The sequence below is a fragment of the Capricornis sumatraensis genome, chromosome 5 (assembly GCF_032405125.1).
Source record: "Capricornis sumatraensis isolate serow.1 chromosome 5, serow.2, whole genome shotgun sequence".
In the NCBI taxonomy this organism is placed as follows: domain Eukaryota; kingdom Metazoa; phylum Chordata; class Mammalia; order Artiodactyla; family Bovidae; genus Capricornis; species Capricornis sumatraensis.
Genome location: NC_091073.1, coordinates 98,223,774 through 98,246,550, shown reverse-complemented (window position 1 = coordinate 98,246,550; position 22,777 = coordinate 98,223,774). Strand labels below are relative to the sequence as shown.

At 38.0% G+C, this 22,777-nt stretch overlaps 1 protein-coding gene across 4 annotated transcripts in view; it reads right to left on the bottom strand.

The window, feature by feature from the left end:
- NRF1 (nuclear respiratory factor 1) overlaps positions 1–22,777 on the bottom strand; it is a 117,734-nt gene that overhangs the window by 53,720 nt on the left and 41,237 nt on the right. For all 4 annotated transcript variants that reach the window (XM_068972828.1, XM_068972827.1, XM_068972826.1 and 1 more), the window contains 3 exons: positions 19,931–20,162; positions 12,202–12,316; positions 6,077–6,203 (listed from right to left, as the gene is read on the bottom strand). In XM_068972828.1, the coding sequence (XP_068828929.1) occupies positions 6,077–6,203; positions 12,202–12,316; positions 19,931–20,153 (465 nt within the window). In that variant the 5' untranslated portion in view covers positions 20,154–20,162. The remainder of the gene's footprint in view (positions 1–6,076; positions 6,204–12,201; positions 12,317–19,930; positions 20,163–22,777) is intronic.

The window sequence follows — 22,777 nt, the reverse complement described above, 5'->3', positions numbered from 1 at the left end:
GGGCTCAGGCCATCATCATAGAAAAAAAGGTAAGAGAATATGAGGTTTACCCAGAAGTTATAACAATGTTATAATCCTGGACTGGAGTCCACCAAAACCCATGCCCATTGAGTCGGTGATGCCATCCAACCATCTCATCCTCTGTCGTCCCCTTCTCCTCCTGCCCTCAATCTTTCCCTGCATCAGGGTCTTTTCAAATGAGTCAGCTCTTCGCATCAGGTGGCCAAAGTATTTGAGTTTCAGTTTCAGCATCAGTCCTTCCAATGAACACTAAGGACTGATCTCCTTTAGGATGGACCAGTTGGATCTCCTTTCAGTCCAAGGGACTCTCAAGAGTCTTCTCTAACACCACAGTTCAAAAGCATCAATTCTTTGGCGCTCAGCTTTCTTTATAGTCCAACTCTCACATCCATACGTGACCACTGGAAAAACTGTAGCCTTGACTAGATGGACCTTTGTTGACAAAGTAATGCCTGCTTTTCAATAGGCTGTCTAGGTTGGTCATAACTTTCCTTCCAAGGAGTAAGCATCTTTTAATGTCATGGCTGCAATCATCATCTGCAGTGATTTTGGAGCCCAAAAAAATAAAGTCTGACACTGTTTTTCCACTGTTTCCCCATCTATTTGCCATGAAGCGATGGGACCAGATGCCATGATCTTCGTTTTCTGAATGTTGAGCTCTAAGCCAACTTTTTCAATCTCCTCTTTCACGTTCATCAAGAGGCTCTTTTAGTTCTTCACTTTCTGCCATAAGGGTGGTATCATCTGCATATCTGAGGTTATTGATATTTCTCCCAGCAATCTTGATTCCAGCCTGTGCATCCTCCAGTCCAGCATTTCTCATGATATACTCTGCATATAAGTTAAATAAGCAGGGTGACAACATACAGCCTTGACGTCCTCCTTTTCCTGTTTGGAACCAGTCTGTTGTTCCATGTCCAGTTCTAAGTGTTGCTTCCTGACCTGCATACAGGTTTCTCAAGAGGCAGGTCAGGTGGTCTGGTATTCCCATCTCTTTCAGAATTTTCCACAGTTTCTTGTGATCCACACAGTCAAAGGCTTTGGCATAGTCAATAAAGCAGAAATAGATGTTTTTCTGGAACTCTCTTGTTTTTTCCATGATCCAGTGGATGTTGGCAATTTGATCTCTGGTTCTTCTGCCTTTTCTAAAACCAGCCTGAACATCTGGAAGTTCACAATTCACGTACTGCTGAAGCCTGGCTTGGAGAATTTTAAGCATCATTTTACTAGCGTGTGAGATGAGTGCAATTGTGTGGTAGTTTTTTGGCATTGCCTTTCTTTGGGATTGGAATGAAAACTGACCTTTTCCAGTCCTGTGGCCACTGCTGAGTTTTCCAAATTTGCTGGCATACTGATTGCAGCCCTTTCACAGCATCATCTTTCAGGATTTGAAATAGCTCAACTGGAATTCCATCACCTCCACTAGCTTTGTTCGTAGTGATGCTTTCTAATGCCCATTTGAATTCACATTCCAGGATGTCTGGCTCTAGGTGAGTAGTCACACCATCGTGATTGTCTGGGTCATGAAGCTCTTTTTTGTACTGTTCTTCTGAGTATTGTTGCCACCTCTTCTTAATATCTTCTGCTTCTGTTAGGTCTATACCATTTCTGTCCTTTATCGAGCCCATCTTTGCATGAAATGTTCCCTTGGTATCTCTAATTTTCTTGAACAGATCTCTAGTCTTTCCCATTCTGTTGTTTTCCTCTATTTCTTTGCATTGATCGCTGAGGAAGGCTTTCTTACCTCTTCTTGCTATTCTTTGGAACTCTGTATTCAAATGGGAATATCTTTCCTTTTCTCTTTTGCTTTTCGCTTCTCTTCTTTACACAGCTTTTTTAAGGCCTCCTCAGACAGCATTTTGCTTTTATGCATTTCTTTTCCATGGGGATGGTCTTGATCCCTTGTCTCCTGTACAATGTCACGAACCTCCATCCATAGTTCATCAGGCACTCTGTCTATCAGATCTAGTCCCTTAAATCTATTTCTCACTTCCACTGTATAATCATAAGGGATTTGATTTAGGTCATACCTGAATGGTCTAGCGGTTTTCCCTACTTTCTTCAATTTCAGTCCAAATTTGGCAATAAGGAGTTCATGTTCTGAGCCACAGTCAGCTCCTGGTCTTGTTTTTGCTGACTGTATAGAGCTTCTCCATCTTTGGCTGCAAAGAATGTAATCAGTCTGATTTCAGTGTTGACCGTCTGGTGATGTCCATGTGTAGAGTCTTCTCTTATGTTGTTGGAAGAGGGTGTCTGCTATGACCAGTGCATTCTCTTGGCAGAATTCTATTAGCCTTTGCCCTGCTTCATTCTGTACTCCAAGGCCAAATTTGCCCGTTACTCCAGGTGTTTCTTGACTTCCTACTTTTGCATTCCAGTCCCCTATAATGAAAAGGACATCTTTTGGGGTGTTAGTTCTAGAAGGTCTTGTAGGTCTTCATAGAACTGTTCATAGTACCATTTCTTCATAGAACTTTTTCATAGTACCATATCTTGAATAACAATTGTTTACAAAATCATTAATTCCTTCTACATGTTTACTTACTGTACATCTTTCTCAGATGAAGTTTCTTTTCTTTCTTTCTTGTATATATAGAAAAAAAAATCAAGGCAATAAACATCTTTTTAAGCATCTGTTTAGATCATAATTTTTAAGGCTATTTAAAATTTGTTTTTAAATAGTTTGCAAATTAAGTTGTTCTCTTAAGTGTTTTTGTATAGATATAAGTGATTGGCTTTGCTGTATAGCAGAAACTAACACAACATTGTAAAACTACTACAGTAAAAGGTATTTTTAAATTTCCATGTGGCTGAAAATTTCTGTCAATCTTTCTTATATTAACTTCTAAATTTTTTATTCTTTAATCAAAAATATAACCTGTGTAATTTTCTACCTTGTACAATTTATTAAGATTTACTTTGGGACCTAATAATAACATACAATCGATTCTTATAATCCATTCATGTAATTTTTCAAATATGGTATATTCTCCCTTAGTATGGTATCAATGTTAATATATCTACCTTTTATATTAACATTCTATTCTTCAGATATCTAAATTCTTATTTATATTTTTCTTCCTTGAGTGAAAAGATATTAAAGACTCCTATTACCACTGTGGTTTCTATTTTTTTTTTCTCCCATTACTAATTTTTGATCTATATTCTTTGCTTTAATGTTGAGACATAAAAGGTTCATTATAAATTTATATTGCTTATCAATACTAAAGGACCTATGGTCCTCAGTTGAGACATTTGTCTTGAGAATTTGGCCTTGTCTGATATTAATGCTGTGAACCATGATTTATTTTTGTAGGGATTTGTCTGACATTTGCTTTGCTTATTGTTTTGCTTTAAAAATTTTAACATCCCAGTTCACCAGCCCCAAGCATCCAGTGTCATGCATCGATATTAAAAAAAAAAAAGATGAAAGTAATATAAAAAACAAAAAAAATTTTCACAGCTTTATTGAAATATAATTAATATGCCATACATATTAGCTTCCTATGGCTGCCACAAAGTATTACAAACTTGGTCGCTTCTATCAACAGAAATTCATTCTGTTAGTTTCATGGGCCCAAGTTGTTGGCAGGGCTGGTTGTTCTGGAAGCTCTAGGGGAGGTACCATTTTCTCATCCTGCCTAGCTGCTGTTGAGCACATACTGCTTTGCTTCTAACCCGTTCCTTGCACCCAACCTCTTGCTTCCACTGACACATCTCCACCTTCTATATCAATCTCCTTTCGGCTCCCTCTTACATAAAGACACTGTGATTAATTTAGGGCCTACCTGGATAATCCAAGGTGATGTCCCCATTTCAAAAATCTTTAACTTAATCACACCTGCAAAATCCTTTATGTCATATAAAGATTTGTATCTGTGTATCTTTGGGGGCCATTCATTATTCAGCCCACCATACATATCATACATAACATACAATTCACCCATTTGAAGTGTATAATTTACTCTTTTAAATATTTTCAGAGTCACATAAGCATCATCATAATCCCCCATGAAAGAAACTTCAAACCCACTAGCTGTCACTTGCCATTCCTCCATCCCCCCCTAACCACTAACCTACATTCTGTCTCTTGAGATTTGACTACTCCAGATACTGCCCATAAGTGAAATCATACAATACGTGGCCTCTTAGGAATGGATTCTTCCACTTAGCACAATGCTTTCAAGGTTCGTCCATGTTGTAACATTTATCAGTACTTTATTCCTTTTCATTGCTAAGTAATACTACACTGGATGAACATATGGATTATTTCCACTTTGTGGCTATTATGAATAATGCTTCTACAAACATAGGGCATTGGTTTTTATGTGTAAGTTTTGTTGCTATGAACACTATGTGTATAAGCTTTATTCTCAGCTCTTTTGGGTAAATGTAGGAAGAGAATTGTTGGGTCATATAGTAACTGTTCTTTTGCTATTTTGAGAAATTACCAAACTGTTTTTCAAATCAGCTGCATCATTTTACATCTCTAACTGCAATGTATGGGGGTTCCCATTTCTTCACATCCCCATCAACATTTATTATTGTCCATCTTTTAAATTATATTCATCATAGCGGGCATGAAGTATCTCTGTAGTTCTGATTTTCATTTCTCTAACGATTAACAGTTATTTATCAAGTGCTTATGTGCTTGCAGGTCATTTCTATATCTTCTTCAGAAAAATATTTATTCAGGTTCTTTGCCATTTTAAATTCTGTTAATCGTCTTTTTCTTTTTTTGGCCATGCTGCGCGGCTTGCCGGGTCTTCATTCCCTGACCAGAGACTGAACCTATGCCTGCTGCAGTAGAAGCACAAAGTCCTCTCCACTGAACACCAGGGCATTCCTGGAGTAACTGTCTTGTCACTGCTGAGTTATAAGGGTTCCTTATATATTCTGGATACAAATTTGTATCAGATATATTTTGCCAATATTTTTTTATTTCCCATTCTGTAGACTATCTTTTCATTTTCTTGACGGTAACATTTGCAGCTACTTTATAAACATTTGTGAGTCACTGTAAGTATGTCACATAAATTGAATAGAATTGGGTTTTGATTTGGATTGTTTCTGCTCCAATCTAAAATAAAATCTTTAACAATAATATAAATATAATATTGGTTTATAACAGAATTAACTGGTCTCACTTCCATTACTTTGTTAGTCAGGTATCATTTTGAACTAGAAAGCCATCTACCACACTCCTCTCAGGAAAGGTCTTAATATGCATCCTATTCTAGGGACTCAGGAATCTGAGGAAAAACTCAAAACAAACTCAAAAATGTTAAGAAAGGATCACAACATCTGTGTATGGGAAAAAAAATATAATAAACAAAATCTCAACTGATTATTAATTTTGAACTCTTGAAATATCTATGTTCAATATGGGAGAAAATCTAATAAATTCATTTTAAGCTCAGAAATTTTATTCTAGTAAAAATAAAATGCAATTTAATTCTGGACAGATCATTATTCTATTAATGATTTAATGTTTAACTTTAATGATTTAAAGTTACTTTATCCAAAGAAAGAACAGTTCACATAGTAAAAGTATCCAAGAGTGAAATACTATTTTTATAAAGTTAGCTATAGATAGGGATATAATCAAAACATTCAACTATATTTCAACATTGAAGGATTAAATCAATTATTTGAAGAAATAAAAAGGATTATTTTAAATAATCAATTCAGATCAATTCAGATATCAGTGATCAGTAAAATGCTCCCAGGTTTGCCTCAGGAAGTTCACATCTTGAGAAAATATCATTTTGTTTCAGCAATTTTCCTATAAAATCTTGCATTGGTTTCTTAAGGAATACAACATCATTTTTTTCCATTGCATCTGATGAGGTAAAATAGCTTGTTATGAAAAGGAGAAACAGAAATGACCCATTTTACTTTGACTGGCATTATGGAGTTTGAAAACCAGTCTCAATTCCCACCCCTGGATGAAGGGAAGATAAAATAACTATTGTGCTAGACAAAGGATCAAAAGAATGCGAACAACAACTCACAGAAAGCAGAGGGTATCTGAGAACACACACAGTTTTCTTACCACATTCTCCAAAGGAGCTGCACCGAACACTTTAAAGACAGGGTTGGGTTTGGAGGGAGAGATACAAAGGACAATAGCTTGCTGTCCCACTCGAGTAGTATATTCATCTAGTGTGGCTCGAAGTTTCCTGAATTAGAGAATGAAAAGACAGGAATTACGTGACACAGACACAAGATTTCCTTTGACTTGAGACAATTTATTCTAATTAGGTATGTCTTCTTTTACCTGAATTGTAAAAAGGGTGTGTGTGAGGTTTAATATTCTGTTCAGCAGAAATATGCACATCCCTTTGTCCTAAAGACCCGTGACTAGCTAGCTCACTGACGTAAGAGTCTACCCCAGGCTACCTCAGGACACAGCCATGACACAACGTTGAATACAGACAGTATCATACTTCCTGATCTCAGCACCAAAAGTGTGCTGCTTATAATAATAAAGATTAATACTGAGATCTCCTCCTATAGACTTTACTATATCATCTCCATGCTTACTGAAGGGGCCTAAAATGAACTGCTTCTGATTTCTTTGACTGATATAATCATTGTTTATGTCTTGCTCTGATGCTCAGTCACGTCCAACTCCTTGCAACCCTATGGACTACAGCCTGCCAGGCTCCTCAGTCCATGGGATTCTCTCAGCAAGAAAACTGGAGTGGACTACCATTTCCTCCTTCAGGCAATCTCCCTGACCCAGGGATTGAACCTGCATCTCTTGCGTCTCCTGCATTAGGAGGCCGATTCTTTACCACTGGGCACCTGGGAAGCCTATTTATATCTTATTACTTCAAAATGTTGTCATGTTGTCATTTCCAGATTTTCATTTTGATATAAACAATAATTCTTAGTCCTGAAGTATTTTACAAATGAGGATGGAGTAAAAGACCATTTTCAAATATATCAGCACTGGATTAAACAGAAACACTGTCCTTTCCTTCTGGAAATTATGGGAGATTATTTTAAAGTTCTACGTCCCATAATTCTTCTGTGAACACAGTCTACCCTGTCAAGGGACTGGTGAGTCATGTCAATTCGAATGAAGCAAAGCCAACAAATCAAAAGAAAGTTTTCCATCTTTCTCCAAAAGCACTGTCTATGCCCCTTTTAGAAAAGATGGCTCTACAAATAATACACTCAATTCCTCCTGCCTGTACTATCATTAAAGGTAGTAAGATTTATCATTAAAGGAAAGGAAATTTTTTTGCCCATCTAGTGGTATATAACCTCTGTGCTGAAAACTACCATTAAGTATTTTCTGGATTTTCCATTCAGTTTCTTATAATTTTATGTTCTTAATATAGACTATATTTTTTAACTTTTGTCCACATATCATTTACAAGTGCTGGTACTCCATTTGGATTCAACATTCCAATAAACATCTTAACAATTTGTATATATAAAATATTACAAGAAGAAACTTCTGAAACATTTTATAGACTAAATTTTTTTATTATACATGAATGCATGTTGAGCAGCCTGTCAAAATATGAAGTCCTCCGTGTACCACAGATGTGTAATAATCTTTCTTTGCAACCTACAAACTATTCAGCAGAAATAAAAACAAGTGAAAGAAGTGGAAGTGAAGTTGCTCAGTGGTGTCCGACTCTTTGTGACCACATGGACTGTAGCCTACCAGGCTTCTCTATCCATGGGATTTTCCAGGCAAGAGTATTGGAGTGGATTGCCATTTCCTCCTCCAGGGGATGTTCCCAACCCAGAGACTGAACCTAGGTCTCCCGGTTTGCAGGCAGACGCTTTACCATCTGACCCACCAGGGAAGCCAAGTAAAGGACCACATACAAAAGAAGAAATCCAGTGGCGTTCCTTGAAAAAAATGATAAGAAAATACATTCACTGGCTCCAATTCCTCTCTCGAAGACCCTTTAATCCTTTCATCCTTACCACTCCTCTGAAAACACATTATCAAGTTCAATCATGATCTCAATGTTGCTAAATTTTATGGTCAATTTGCATCTTAGTCAACCTGTCAGCACCATCTGACAGTACTGATCACAAGTCCTCCTTCTTGAAACAATTTTTGCACTTGATTCACTGGTCGCTTCTTAAACTCTTTGATAGTTCCTTTCCTTTCTTTAACCCCTAAGGGGTAAAGTGCTTCAGTCCACACACATTCTCTCAGTTCAGTTCAGTCGCTCAGTCATGTCTGACTCTTTGAAACCCCATGATCTCAGCACACCAGGCCTCCCTGTCCATCACCATCTCCCGAAGTTCATGCAAACTTATGTCCATCAAGTCAGAGATGCCATCCAACCATCTCATCCTCTGTCGTCCCCTTCTCCTCCTGCCCCCAATCCCTCCCAGTATCAGGGTCTTTTCCATTGAGTCAACTCTTCTCATGAGGTGGCCAAAGTTTTGGAGTTTCAGCTTTAGTATCAGTCCTTCCAATGAACACCCAGGACTGATCTCCTTTATGATGGACTGGCTGGACCTCCTTGCACTCCAAGGGACTCCCAAGAGTCTTCTCCAATACCACAGTTCAAAAGCATCAATTCTTCAGCATTCAGCTTTCTTCACAGTCCAGCTCTCACATCCATACATGACCACTGGAAAAACCATAGCCTTGACTAGATGGACCTTTGTTGGCAAAGTAATGTCTCTGCTTTTGAATATGCTATCTAGGTTGGTCATAAATTTTCTTTCAAGGAGTAATGCAATCACCATCTGCAGTGATTTTGGAGCCCAAAAAAATAAAGTCTGACACTGTTTCCACTGTTTCCCCATCTATTTCCCATGAAGTGATGGAACCAGATGCCATGATCTTAGTTTTCTGAATGTTGAGCTTTAAGCCAACTTTTTTACTCTCCTCTTTCACTTTCATCAAGAGGCTTTTTAGTTCCGCTTCACTTTCTGCCATAAGGGTGGTGGGACCTGCTATCTGAGGTTATTGACATTTCTCCCAGCAATCTTGATTCCAGCTTGTGCTTCTTTCAGCTCAATGTTTCTCATGATATACTCTGCATGTAAGTTAAATAAGCAGGGTGACAATATACAGCATTGACGTACTCCTTTTCCTATTTGGAACCAGTCTGTTGTTCCATGTCTAGTTCTAACTGTTGCTTCCTGACCTGCATATAGGTTTCTCAGGAGGCTCCCTTAAAAGAAATGGAGTAGCCAACAAAAAAGAGTCTGAAACGCAGTACTTGGATGCAATCTCAAAAACAACAGAATGATCTCTGTTCATTTCCAAGTCAAACCATTCAATATCACAGTAATCCAAGCCTATGCTCCAACCAGTAATGCTGAAGAAGCTGAAGTTGAACGGTTCTATGAAGACCTACAAGACCTTCTAGAACTAACACCCCAAAAGATGTCCTTTTCATTATAGGGGACTGGAATGCAAAAGTAGGAAGTCAAGAAACACCTGGAGTAACGGGCAAATTTGGCCTTGGAGTACAGAATGAAGCAGGGCAAAGGCTAACAGAGTTCTGCCAAGAGAAAGCACTGGTCATAGCAGACACCCTCTTCCAACAACATAAGAGAAGACTACACATGGACATCACCAGACGGTCAACACCGAAATCAGACTGATTATATTCTTTGCAGCCAAAGATGGAGAAGCTCTATACAGTCAGCAAAAACAAGACCAGGAGCTGACTGTGGCTCAGATGATGAACTCCTTATTGCCAAATTTGGACTGAAATTGAAGAAAGTAGGGAAAACCGCTAGACCATTCAGGTATGACCTAAATCAAATCCCTTATGATTATACAGTGGAAGTGAGAAATAGATTTAAGGGACTAGATCTGATAGACAGAGTGCCTGATGAACTATGGATGGAGGTTCATGACATTGTACAGGAGACAGGGATCAAGACATCCCCATGGAAAAGAAATGCATAAAAGCAAAATGCTGTCTGAGGAGGCCTTAAAAAAGCTGTGTAAAGAAGAGAAGCGAAAAGCAAAAGAGAAAAGGAAAGATATTCCTATTTGAATACAGAGTTCCAAAGAATAGCAAGAAGAGGTAAGAAAGCCTTCCTCAGCGATCAATGCAAAGAAATAGAGGAAAACAACAGAATGGGAAAGACTAGAGATCTCTTCAAGAAAATTAGAGATACCAAGGGAACATTTCATGCAAAGATGGGCTCGATAAAGGACAGAAATGGTATGGACCTAACAGAAGCAGAAGATATTAAGAAGAGGTGGCAACAATACTCAGAAGAACAGTACAAAAAAGAGCTTCACGACCCAGACAATCACGATGGTGTGATCACTCACCTAGAGCCAGACATCCTGGAATGTGAAGTTGGGCATTAGAAAGCATCACTACGAACAAAGCTAGTGGAGGTGATGGAATTCCAGTTGAGCTATTTCAAATCCTGAAAGATGATGCTGTGAAAGGGCTGCACTCAATATGATAGCAAATCTGGCAATTCAGCAGTGGCCACAGGACTGGAAAAGGTCAGTTTTCATTCCAATCCCAAAGAAAGGCAATGCCAAAGAATGCTCAAACTACCGCACAATTACACTCATCTCACACGCTAGTAAAATGATGCTTAAAATTCTCCAAGCCAGGCTTCAGCAATATGTGAACCGTGAACTTCCAGATGTTCAGGCTGGTTTTAGAAAAGGCAGAAGAACCAGAGATCAAATTGCCAACATCCACTGGATCATGGAAAAAACAAGAGAGTTCCAGAAAAACATCTATTTCTGCTTTATTGACTATGCCAAAGCCTTTGACTGTGTGGATCACTCATTCGCTAGTCTGCTTCAAATGCTACCTATGTGCTTCTATTCTCAGCCTTGCTTTCATTCTTGTACCCTGAGAGTCTATTCTCAACACAGTAGCCTGAGTGATACTTTTAAAATATGTTAGATTATATCATTGTTTTAATCAAAAGTCTTCACTGACTTCCTATGTCACTTAGGGTAAGAGTCAAAGCCCTTAGATTGGACCAGAAGACGCCATGGCATGGCTTTCCACTACTATTATGACCACATCTCTTCTCACTCTTTCTCTAGCTGCTCCTCAAACATACCTAAGACATGCCTTCCCACTTCAGAAACTTTGCTTTTACTACCTGTCAGCCCCAAAAGTTCTTCCTGTAAATATCAACATGGTTTCCCTTAAAATTACTTCAGATCTCTGTTCAAAGGTTGCCTTAACAAAGATCATTTCTATAGAAAAATAAAAACTACCATATCCCTCCCAATCCTCTATTTTCTTTACTTTGCTTTGTTTTTTTTTTTTTTTTAACTTTTCATCATCTGATGTATCATATATTTCTTATTCCCTCCACTAGAATATAAGCTCTTTAATTTATCTTGTTAGCTGTTAGGTTCCCAAGGCCCAGAACAATACCTGACACATGGCAGGCATATATTAATAAATTTTCTCTGAATGAAATAATATAATTCTATACATCTATACATGGAAGTTAGGGCTTCCCTGGTGGCTCAGTGGTAAAGAATCTTCCAATACAGGAGACGTGGGTTCAATTCCTCGGTCAGGAAGATATGCTAGAGAAGGAAATGGCAACCTACTGCAGTATTCCTGCCTAAGGAAATCCCATGGACAGAGGAGCCTGGTGGGCTGCAGTTCACGGAGTTGCAAAAGAGGCTAATAAGACCCAGCAACCAAACAACAACATACATCTGTCAATCATAGTTATAGTTTCATTTAGTTTTGTTTAGAGTACTTTAGAGTCTAATTCTGTCATGAAAGAATTTAATTTGGTATCCCTTGATGAAGGGTTTCCCTGGTAGCTCAGCTTGTGAAGAATCTGCCTGCAATGCAGGAAACCGGGTTCAATTCCTGGGTCGGGAAGATCCCCTGGAGAAGGGGTAGGCTGTCCTTTCCAGTATTCTTGGGTTTCCCCGGTGGCTGAGACGGTAAAGAATCCACCTGCAATGCGAGAGACCTGGGTTTGATCCCGGGTTAGGAAGAGCCCCTGGAGCAGGGCATGGCAACCCACTCCAGTGTTCATACCTGGAGAATCCCCATGGACAGAGGAGCCTGGCGGGCTACGGTCCATGGGGTCACAGAGTCGGACATGGCTGAGTGACTAAGCACAGCACAGCACATCCCCTGATGAACCTAATAAGGTATATTCTGTCACCCATACCATAAAGTATTTGAGGAACAGCAACAGTATGGGTAAGGAAGCCCTCACCTAAGCAAACGTGTTTGCTGTCTCTTCCGGATAGATGGATTAGATTCAAACACATGAGGACGTTTCCGTTTCTTTCCTGTTGCCACAGCAGCAGCAGCGGCCATTCCCACAGGACCTGAAACAATAACATATGTGCTGAGACCAGGCAGAGTCTGTTAACTGCACCAAGCAGAAAACAATTAGATGTACAAAAAAGTAGCATTTATTTCCTAGTATGTTATCAGTAAGTATAGAATATTACTGATACCATCAATATACTTCACTCCTGTTCAACATGGATCATATTTTAATTTACCATTAAAACTTACAAAGAAGATTTTTTAAAAGTTAATGACTTACACCTCCCCACCACATACTAGCTTGAACTTTATATAATGTTTTTTGTTTTATCACCATACTCATACTGTTAAGGCAATATTCTCAAAAATGCTAGATGAAATAGCACCATTGAGAGGAACAGCTTGCCAAGACAAAAAAAGTTACAGATTTCAAATTTCATTTCCATTCCTGTGCCCCTCTTTCCGTTACAAGGCACTGACAACTTAGAAAGTCAGAGATAATCACTCATATTTGGAACCCCAACCCTACCACCACCACCACATATAAGAGGAATATCTAGAAGAATACCATCTTAAGTGGAAATTTTTTTCTTATATATCTGAGAATTATGCCCTAAATGGAACCGTTAACCACAAGGTCATGTTGATGAAAGCATCCCAGAAGGAAAGGAATAAAAACTGTCCCACTCTAAGGGAAAAATGTTAATAAAATTTGGTCTGGTTTGCCCTGAAACTAATGACTAAAACAAAGGGTAGGCCTTAAGGAATTATTAGTCTCTGATTTAACCAATCTCAACATATCAATGGCATTCCTTTTATTTTTTAAAACAGACAATCCATCTTTATTTGTGAACCCCCTAAAAGGTTTAAATGAAAATCAGGTTTAAGTACTCACATTCATCCTGGCATATATGTTCTATAAATGGCTCAATTACAATAGGCCTCCCTGAAACTCTAGATGAGCCTCTCTACATGTTATTTAGTAGTATACTCAGTCTGACTTAAATAAAACCTTTCTAAAGACGACTCTTGAGAGTCCCTTGGACTGCAAGGAGATCCAACAAGTCCATTCTAAAGGAGATCAGTCCTGGGTGTTCTTTGGAAGGACTGATGCTAAAGCTGAAACTCCAATACTTTGGCCACCTCATGGGAAGAGTTGACTCATTGGAAAACACTCTGATGCTGGGAGGGATTGGGGACAGGAGGAGAAGGGGACGACAGAGGATGAGATGGCTGGATGGCATCACTGACTCGATGGACATGAGTTTGGGTGAACTCTGGGAGTTGGTGATGGACAAGGAGGCCTGGCGTGCTGCAATTCATGGGGTTGCAAAGAGTCGGACACGACTGAGCGACTGAACTGAACTAAACTCAAAGAGCCCCAAAATAAGCAAGAAATAAGGTTTTGCCTTTTACCTTCCTTTCCATTATAAACAGCTGGTAGAAGAAAAAATATTACTGATGCATTTTTTTCTAACATTTAAGTTTTTAAATTGTGGTAATGACACAACATGAGATCGACCGTCTCAACAAACTTTAAGTGTACAATATAGTACTGTTAACTATAGACACAGTGTTGTAGAGCAGATCTCTAGAACTATTCATCTTGACTGAAGATGACTGAAACTTTATGTTCTTTAATGGCAACTCCCCATTTCCACACCCCAGCCCCTGGCAAACACCATTCTACTGTATGCAGAGTAGAATGCTGCTGCTAAGTCACTTCAGTTGTGTCTGACTCTGTGTGACCCCACAGACGGCAGCCCACCAGGCTCCCCCGTCCCTGGGATTCTCCAGGCAAGAACACTGGAGTGGGTTGCCATTTCCTTCTCCGATGCATGAAAGTGAAAAGTGAAAGTGAAGTCACTCAGTTGTGTCCGACCCTCAGCGACCCCATGGACTGCAGCCCACTAGGCTCCTCCATCCATGGGAGGTTCCAGGCAAGAATACTGGAGTGGGGTGCCACTGCCTTCTCCAGCAGAGTAGAATAAGAGTTTGAATATGATACTTCATATAAGTAAATCATGCAGTACCTATCCTTTTGACCTGGTACATGTTACTTAACATAATGCCCTCAAGGTTCATCCACGTTGTCATATATGGTAAGATTTCCTCCTTTTAAAAACAAAAAAAAGCTAAATAATATTCCATACATACATACCACATTTTCTTTATTCATCTGGAGAAGGGAATGGCAACCCACTCCAGTGTTCTTGCCTGGAGAATTCTATGGACACGGGAGCCTGGTGGGCTACAGTCCATAGGGTCACAAAGAGTCCGACACGACTGACTGACTAACACACATTTGTCTGTCAATGGAAATTTAGATTGTTTCCACATCTTGACTACTGTGAATAATGCTTCAGTGAACACAGCAGTGCCAATACCTCCACGAGATCCTGATGTCAATTCTTTTGAATAAACATCCATAGGAAGAACTGGATCATATGGTAATTGTATCTTTAATTTTGGGGGAGGACCTTCATACTGTTTTCCATAGGGGCTGTATCATTTTACATTTCTACCAACAACATATAAGGGTTCCCATTTCTCCATATCCATGCCAATACTTGTATTTTTTTATTTTCTGGTAACAGCCATCTTAACAGGTGTGAGGCAGTATCTCATCGTGGTTTTGATTTGCATTTCCCTGATGATTAGTGATGCTGAGCATCTTTTCATACACTTATTGACTACTTTGTGTGCCTTCTTTAGGAAGATGTCTACTCAAGTCCTTTGTCCATTTTTTAATCAGGCTGCTATTATGTTACTGAGTTCTGTGAGTCCAACATTTTTATTATTATTATATTAGAAGTTTCAAATATATATTTTTAAAACTTTAAAATATAGAGCAAAGTTGAAAGAATTTTATAGTGAACATTCACCTATCTACCACCTAGATTCTACTATTAATATTTTACTATATGCATCTATCCACCTTCCTACCCATTCATCAACCCATATTGGGTTTTTTTTAATGCATTTCAAAGTAAACTACAGTATGATCCCACTATATACTTCAGTAGAAGTATCATTAGCTAGAGTTCAATATTTTTAAGTTTTTTCTTTTGAGACAAAATCTACATATAACAAAATGTACAAATCATTCAATAAATTTTTTAAAAAGCATACAACTATGAAACCCAAACCCCTACTAAGATATGTAATATCATCACTACAAATAGTTCTTTCCTGTACCTTCCCATCAGTTCTTCCCTGTACTTTCCACCATAAGGACACAATTCTTGTTTGTTTCACCCTACATTAGTTTTGCCTATTCTAGCACTTCAAAATAAATGGAATCATACAGTATATGCTCTTTTGTGCCAGGTTTCTTTCACTTAGAATAGTGTTTTAAAGATTCATCCATGTTACTCTGTGTGTGTGTGTGTGTGCGCGTATCAGTAGATTATTCCTTTTTATTGCTGAGCAATACTCCAAAGTATGAACAGACCACAATTTATGGTCTGAGAGACACTGGCAAGTTCCAGTTTTAGGCATTATGAATAAAGATGCTTAACTAAATTAATTAATGCAATTTAAATAAAAATTCCATTTTTTGATATGGAACTTGAAAAAATAAACTTTATTTATTTATTTTAAATTTTATTTCAGTTCAGTTGCTCACTCATGTCTGACTCTTTGTGACCCCATGGACTGCAGAATGACAGGCCTCCCTGTCTATCACCAACTCCCAGAGTTTGCTCAAACTCATGTCCATATTTATATAAAAATAAAGAATATTATTTATTCTAAATTTTATTTTTAAATACTTTTTTATACGCAATGTTTATTTTGAAATGTTTAACCTAATAAATCCTATCAAGAACAACCTATTCCCTTTTTCCTAGGAAATAAGCCCTATTTATTTATTTATCGGCACCAGGTCCTGGTTGTGGCACATTCGATCTTTGTTGTGGTGGCACGCAAACTTAGTTGTAGCATGTGGGATCTAGTTCCCTGACCAGAGATCAAATCTGAGTCCCCAGGATTGGGAGGGCAGAGCTTTAGCCTCTGGACCAACAGGGAAGACCTAATTCTAAATTTAAAATGGAAATGCAAGGGGCTAAAAACAGCCAAAACAATTTCTGAAGATTTTAAAAAGGAGGCAGGGGCACTCATCCTACCAAGCACCAATAGTTACTATAAGGCTACAATCCCTTATGACAGCGTAGAACTGACTGAAAAGGTAGACAAATAAATCAACATAACTTACTCGAGAGTTCACAAACACCCTGCTGTGTCAAAAGACAGAGGTGGGAAAAGGATGGATGATTAAAGATCTGGTGTCGGAGCAACTGACTGTCTGCATGCAAAAATAATGAAAGTAGATCGATACATCATACTATACAAGAAAATAAATTCCAGGTAGCTTAAAGGCTTAAATGTTAAACAAAAACATCAATAAAATAACAACAAACTATGTAACTTCTACAATAAACTACTGGAAAGTATTTACAAACACAGGGTTAAGAAGAACTGCTTAAACAAAACTCCAAAAGGATAAAACACCAGTAACTGCACAATGATATAAATCCAAACCGCTATGAACAAAAAGAAATAACAAAAAATTGGGCAGGGAGTGGACAACTAAGAGAAGATAATTACAATAAATATTCACCAAGAAAAGATTAGTGCTTAAAAAAAATTGGAAAATGGACAAAGGAAAATATGCAAAATAAGAATAGTCAATAAAGTTCTGAGATAATACTCTATCTTACTTTCCTGCACTGGCTGGAACCTCTTGCTCAAACAAGCAAATTAAACCAACACTGAGATACTATTTCATACCCATCAGACTGGCAAAAATAAAAACAACTGACAATACCAAATGTGGCGAGGATGAGAAGCAATAGGCACTTGAGTACACTGCTGGTGGGAATGCAAACAAATAAAAGTATTTGGAAAGACATTTGGGATTCCCAGTAAAGTTGAAAATGTGCCTATCTTTGCCCTCCTGAGTATACCCTCAAGCAGCATTTTTCAAACTATGAGTAGTTTTTTGTTTGTTTTAATAACATGGAATAAAGTGAAAGATTTCAGAACATATCAAAGAGTGTGTTACCTGCAGAAGTTAAGTATCACTTCATGAAAAATTGTTATTTCAATTATATGTGCATATTTATTCTAGATCACAATGTATTATTGTGGCACACTGTCAAAAGAAGTTTGAAAACCAAAGCCAAGAGCTCTCACAATATATACAAGAAAATATACAAAATAATTTTTATTTGTAGCAACTGTAAATAGTAAAAGATTATAGACAACCTACGTGTTCCCCCAATATATGACACATTCAGAAAATAAATGGATACTAAATAACAGTTAAAATGAAAATTATCTAGCCATATTATCAACATAAATAAATCTTAGAAAAATAATACTGAATGAAATAAACACTTTTAGACAAACAATACCAGAGTGATACCATTTATATATAATTTAAAACATCCAAGTAAAAGTGAAGGTCACTCTGTCTGACTCTCTGTGACCCCATGGACCATACAGTCCATGGAATTCTCCAGGCCATAATTCTGGAGTGGGTATCCCTTCTCCAGGGGAATCTTCCTGACCCAGGGATTGAACCCAGGTCTCCCACATTGCAGGCGGATTCTTTACCAGCTGAGCCACAAGGGAAGCCAAAAACATGCAAAAACAATGTTAAATACTGTTTACTGATACACACAAAAAAATATGAAAGAAATTCAAGAGACAATCAAATTCAGAATAGTGGTTACTTCAGCAGAAGGAGAGAAGGAAACAGGAATAGAAAAAGAGGGTAACCAGCTACCCTTCCCTCTCCATTTAAAGTAAAGTGAAAGTGAAAGTGAAGTCGCTCGGTTGTGTCCGACTCTTTGCTCCGTGAACTGAAACCCACCAGGCTCCTCCGTCCTTGGGATTCTCCAGGCAAGAATACTGGAGTGGGTTGCCATTTCCTTCTCCAGGGGAACTTCCTGACCCAGGGATCGAACCCAGGTCTCCCGCATTGCAGGCAGACGCTTTAACCTCTGAGCCACCAGGGAAGAAAACCCATTTAAAGTAAAGTTCCTCAGAGAACTCGGTGCTTCTGAAATTATTTAACTTGGTTATATGTACCCTCTTCCTGTCATTGGTCTGTAAGGTCCTTTAGGAGCAAGTTCTTGACAGTCTTGTTTATAGTGTCTCTATATACTAATATAAAGTATATAATAATTTCTCAATAACTGTTGAATGATTAAATCATTTTTATCAGTTGGGCTTCAGTTTCCACATCTGCCACTTAAGAGGGTTAGATTAAAGTTCAATGCAGTACTATATTATAGCAAAACTATGTCTCAAAAACACCTTCCTTCCTAGGAAAGAAGTTGACTTGGATTCATTATGTTAGGATGCCCTCTTCTGGGAAGTATAAAAATTTCAAAATATATTTCACAAATATTTTTTATGTATTTTGCCACTAAATCTTATTTTTAAATTCACTATTTCAGAAAAATACAGTGGATAACAACAGACAGCAAAAGTTTATTTTCATTGTAGCTGTCTTCTTTCACTTAAATACAGCATATACTTTTTTTAAAAAATATAGTACTTTGGCTATTTCTAATCACTGATTTCCTGTCCATCTTTTCCTAAGTATCTTCAAAATCAGTGTTCCTTATACAGTATTAGATCCATCCAGACATGGTCTACATGGAGCTTTCCACATAGTGCTAAATGTACAGTGTAAACAGGAAAGAGAACGATACAAAATATCACCCAGCTTTAAGTCGTTTAGGGGCCCAGAAAATCTCAAAACCTTAAACTGGATTAAGATCATCCAGGATTGCTAGTGCCCAGGCACTGGTAGAAGCAAACAAAAATCCTCTCTAGATGACAATAATATTATTCTAGATCCCAAATTATTCTAAAAATAGTTTTCTAAACACACACACATCCAGCATTCATCCAAACAGAACCAGAACATAAAGAGAAAAACCAACATAAAGCAAGCTGGATATAAGAAGGAAAATTAATATTAAGTATGTGTGAAACAAAAATAATAGCACAAGTATATATAACTTCTAAACTAACAAGAAAAAAAATGAAAAAATAAAAAACTAAAACACCCTTCAATCACTCCAAAAAAAATTGAAAGGAAAGTAAACAGGACAAGAAGAACAATGAGAAAGCATATAGTAAACATGATAAATTTAAACCCAAATATATCAGTGATTACATTTAATGTAAATGGACTAAATGAGTTAAAAGCAGGGCTTCCTTGGTGGCTAAGATGGTAAAGAATCTGCCTCCAATGCAAGAGACCCGGGTTGGATCCCTGGATGGGGAAGATCCCCCAGAGAAGGAAATGAAAACCCACTCCAGTATTCTCGCCTGGGAAATCCCACGGACAGAGTAGCCTGGTGGGCTACAGTCCAAGGGGTCACAAAGAGTTGAATATGACTGAGCTGTTGAGTTAAAAGTAAACAGTACTGGAATGGATGAAAAAGCAAAACCAAAATTCATGTCACTAACAGTATATGAGTCTAAAACCTAAATCTCAGTGTAAAACAGGTACAAGTTGAAAATGCAAGGCTTTGAAAAAATCATGAAGATACGATATGAAGATATCTGAATGCCTGTATCCTTGGCTCTTTCAGATAAGCACAGTACCAGAGTTAAGCCAAAAATGGAGATTCCAATCCAAACATTACCTGCAGCAGCCAGATGGGCTGTTACCTCATCAGCTGCTGTGGAGTTAAGTATGTCTGAATCGTCATACGAGGTGTCCTCAGGAGAAGAAGGTGAGTCTTCATCAGCACTCAACATGCTGTGCTCGGTGTAGGTGGCCACGTGGACCTGCTGAACTTGCTGGGCCACTGCATGCGCTTCTATGGTAGCCATGTGTTCAGTTTGGGTCACTCCGTGTTCCTCCATGAAGATCCACTATTGGAAGGAAAGGTAAAGAACAGGATTTAGTGTGTAATACAGGTTAATACTTAAACTAAGAAGTACTTTCCTCAAGGGAAGAGGAACTTCGACAAGCCTTTCATTTTACTATATACCTCACCACACCAAGTCATAGGAAATGGGCAGCATCATTACCGTATGACATAAAAACGGTAGAACATTTTCCTTGCATGAAACTATTCTGATGGAAATTCACTGTGCTAATTTTATATTTAAAGTCACAAAACAATAAATATCTTTTTGGTATTATCCATAATGATAAAAAAGATATTTAAAAGGTCCTGGTGACTTGCATTTGACACCATGCACATAAAAACGGTAAGTAAAATACTTAATAACAGTTCCTTCGTATTTTAAACATTTTCCCAAACTGTGATTATTCAAAATGGTTTTTCTGCTTATAACACTGTGTTTCTTATATACCCTGAAATGACACAGTAATAGGACTAAGGTATGCTCTCCTACAGACAGCACTTACACTCTGTTCTCTTCCCCCTGCCCTAACATACAGAGAGGTACACTATCCTTAAACAATCTTTTGAAGCATACATACATATGTATGATTTAAAATAAAAATAGGTTGACAATATATATACACTATTCTGTGACAAGATATCTGGACATTTTGACATGTCAAAATAGACACAGACCTTTCTATATAGCTGAAGAATACTTCACTGTATTGATGTGCCATAATTATGCAATCAATCACCTACTGATATACAGGAAAGTGAAAGCATTAATCACCCAGTTGTGTCTGGCTCTTTGCGACCCATGGACTAACCCGCCAGGCTCCTCTGTCCATGGGATTCTCCAGGCAAGAACACTGGAGTGGGTTGCCATTCCCTTCTCTAGGGGATTTTCCTGACCCAGGAATCGAATCCAGGTCTCCCAGGAAGATTCTTTACCATCTGAGCCACCTGGGAAGCCACGATATATAGGAAGGCAGCTTCCATATTCTTGCTACTATAAACATCAGTGAAGTAAACATCCTTTTATATCAAACTATGCATATTAGTTTCTCAAAAAACTTTCAGAAGAATTACCATATGATCCAGCAATTCCACACTTCTGGGTACTATATATGCTGGGAGAACTGAAAGGAGGGTCTGAAAGGGCTTTTTGTACACTGATGTTCACAGCAGCATTATTCACAATGGCCAAAAGGTGGAAGCAACTAACTATCCACCAATAGATGAATGGGTAACAAAATGTGGACAAACCTCCAATTAAAAATAAATTTACAAAACTAATTAAACAATAAAATGAATTTGAACCTTAAAAAAAAGTGGACACACAAACAATGGAATGTTAGTCTTAAAAAGGAAGAAATGCAAACTATGAATAGAGGGGATCTTTCTCAACTTGATAAAAAAAAATAATCTACAGCTAACATCATACTTAATGGTGAGAAACTAGATAGAATTTTGAAGATTCGAGATACCCCCAGATTTGTACATATCTAAAAATGCAATTTAATGCACCACGTAAGTCATGCAATTAAACACAATATATGAAAGGAAGATACCATTAAAATACTATTTTTCCATCCATTTCACTGTTCTAGTCTGAGACAAACTGCCTAGGGCATTTTAGAATTCTGGGTACTCCAAAATTGTTTTTAAATGATTTGGGATTAGATGGCATCTAAATCCTTTTCAAAAGGATTTGTACGCTATGCACTTGGCATAATGGATTTTGGTTCTTTTCTCCAGAATAGCAGTTTACAGAATAAATCAATAGGGATGTCTGTTTCACAGGCTTGTCACTCCTACCCACAGCCTCATCTCTTTCTAGGTCTTTCCCCACGCCATCCTTCAGCCTCATTAACCTGTCTACTGACACTCTGTAAAAAGCAAAGGCAAGACCATTTCAGACTTCTTTGAACCAGAGTGGGATACTTGTAAAGGATGCTTTAAATGGTTTCATAATTTAGTAAGCAAAACAGGTTGTCTAAAGCAAGATATGACTGGCATACACATACTGCAGCCAATTGTCATACCCCATCCTGCTTAAGTCATTTTTAGTGAGGCATTCTAGCTTTCATCCTCAAAAAGTCAGATTCTCTGGAGAGCAGAAATGATAGGAACTTCTAATAGATAAAAACATTAGATAATATGAAAATTTAAAAATAGCACAGGCTATTACCAGACATTCAGAACTCCTGGACAAGTTACTTAACCTCTAAGCCTCAATTTCAACCCTTTTTTTTTTTTTTTAAATGATAAAGAAAAAAAAAAGTAGTACCTTTCCTCAAAAGGAAGGGGGTTAAAGGAAACTTTTCAGATACGGTGAAGAACACATAAAAGCTCAACACTAATTATGATGATGCCAGAATTCCTATGTCTTCATGATTTGATCCTTCTTGACACATTACCTGACTAGTCTCTCAAGGACTGGGCCTCAATTACCTCTTCTTTAAGCTATACATCCATCTCTGAGGCTATGGCTTTCTTGCTGCTGCTGCTGCTTTGTTGCTTCAGTCATTTCTGACTTTGTGCGATCCTATGGACTGCAGCCTGCCTGGCTCCTCTGTCCATGGGATTCTCTAGGCAAGAGTACTACAGTGGGTTGCCACACCCTCCTCCACC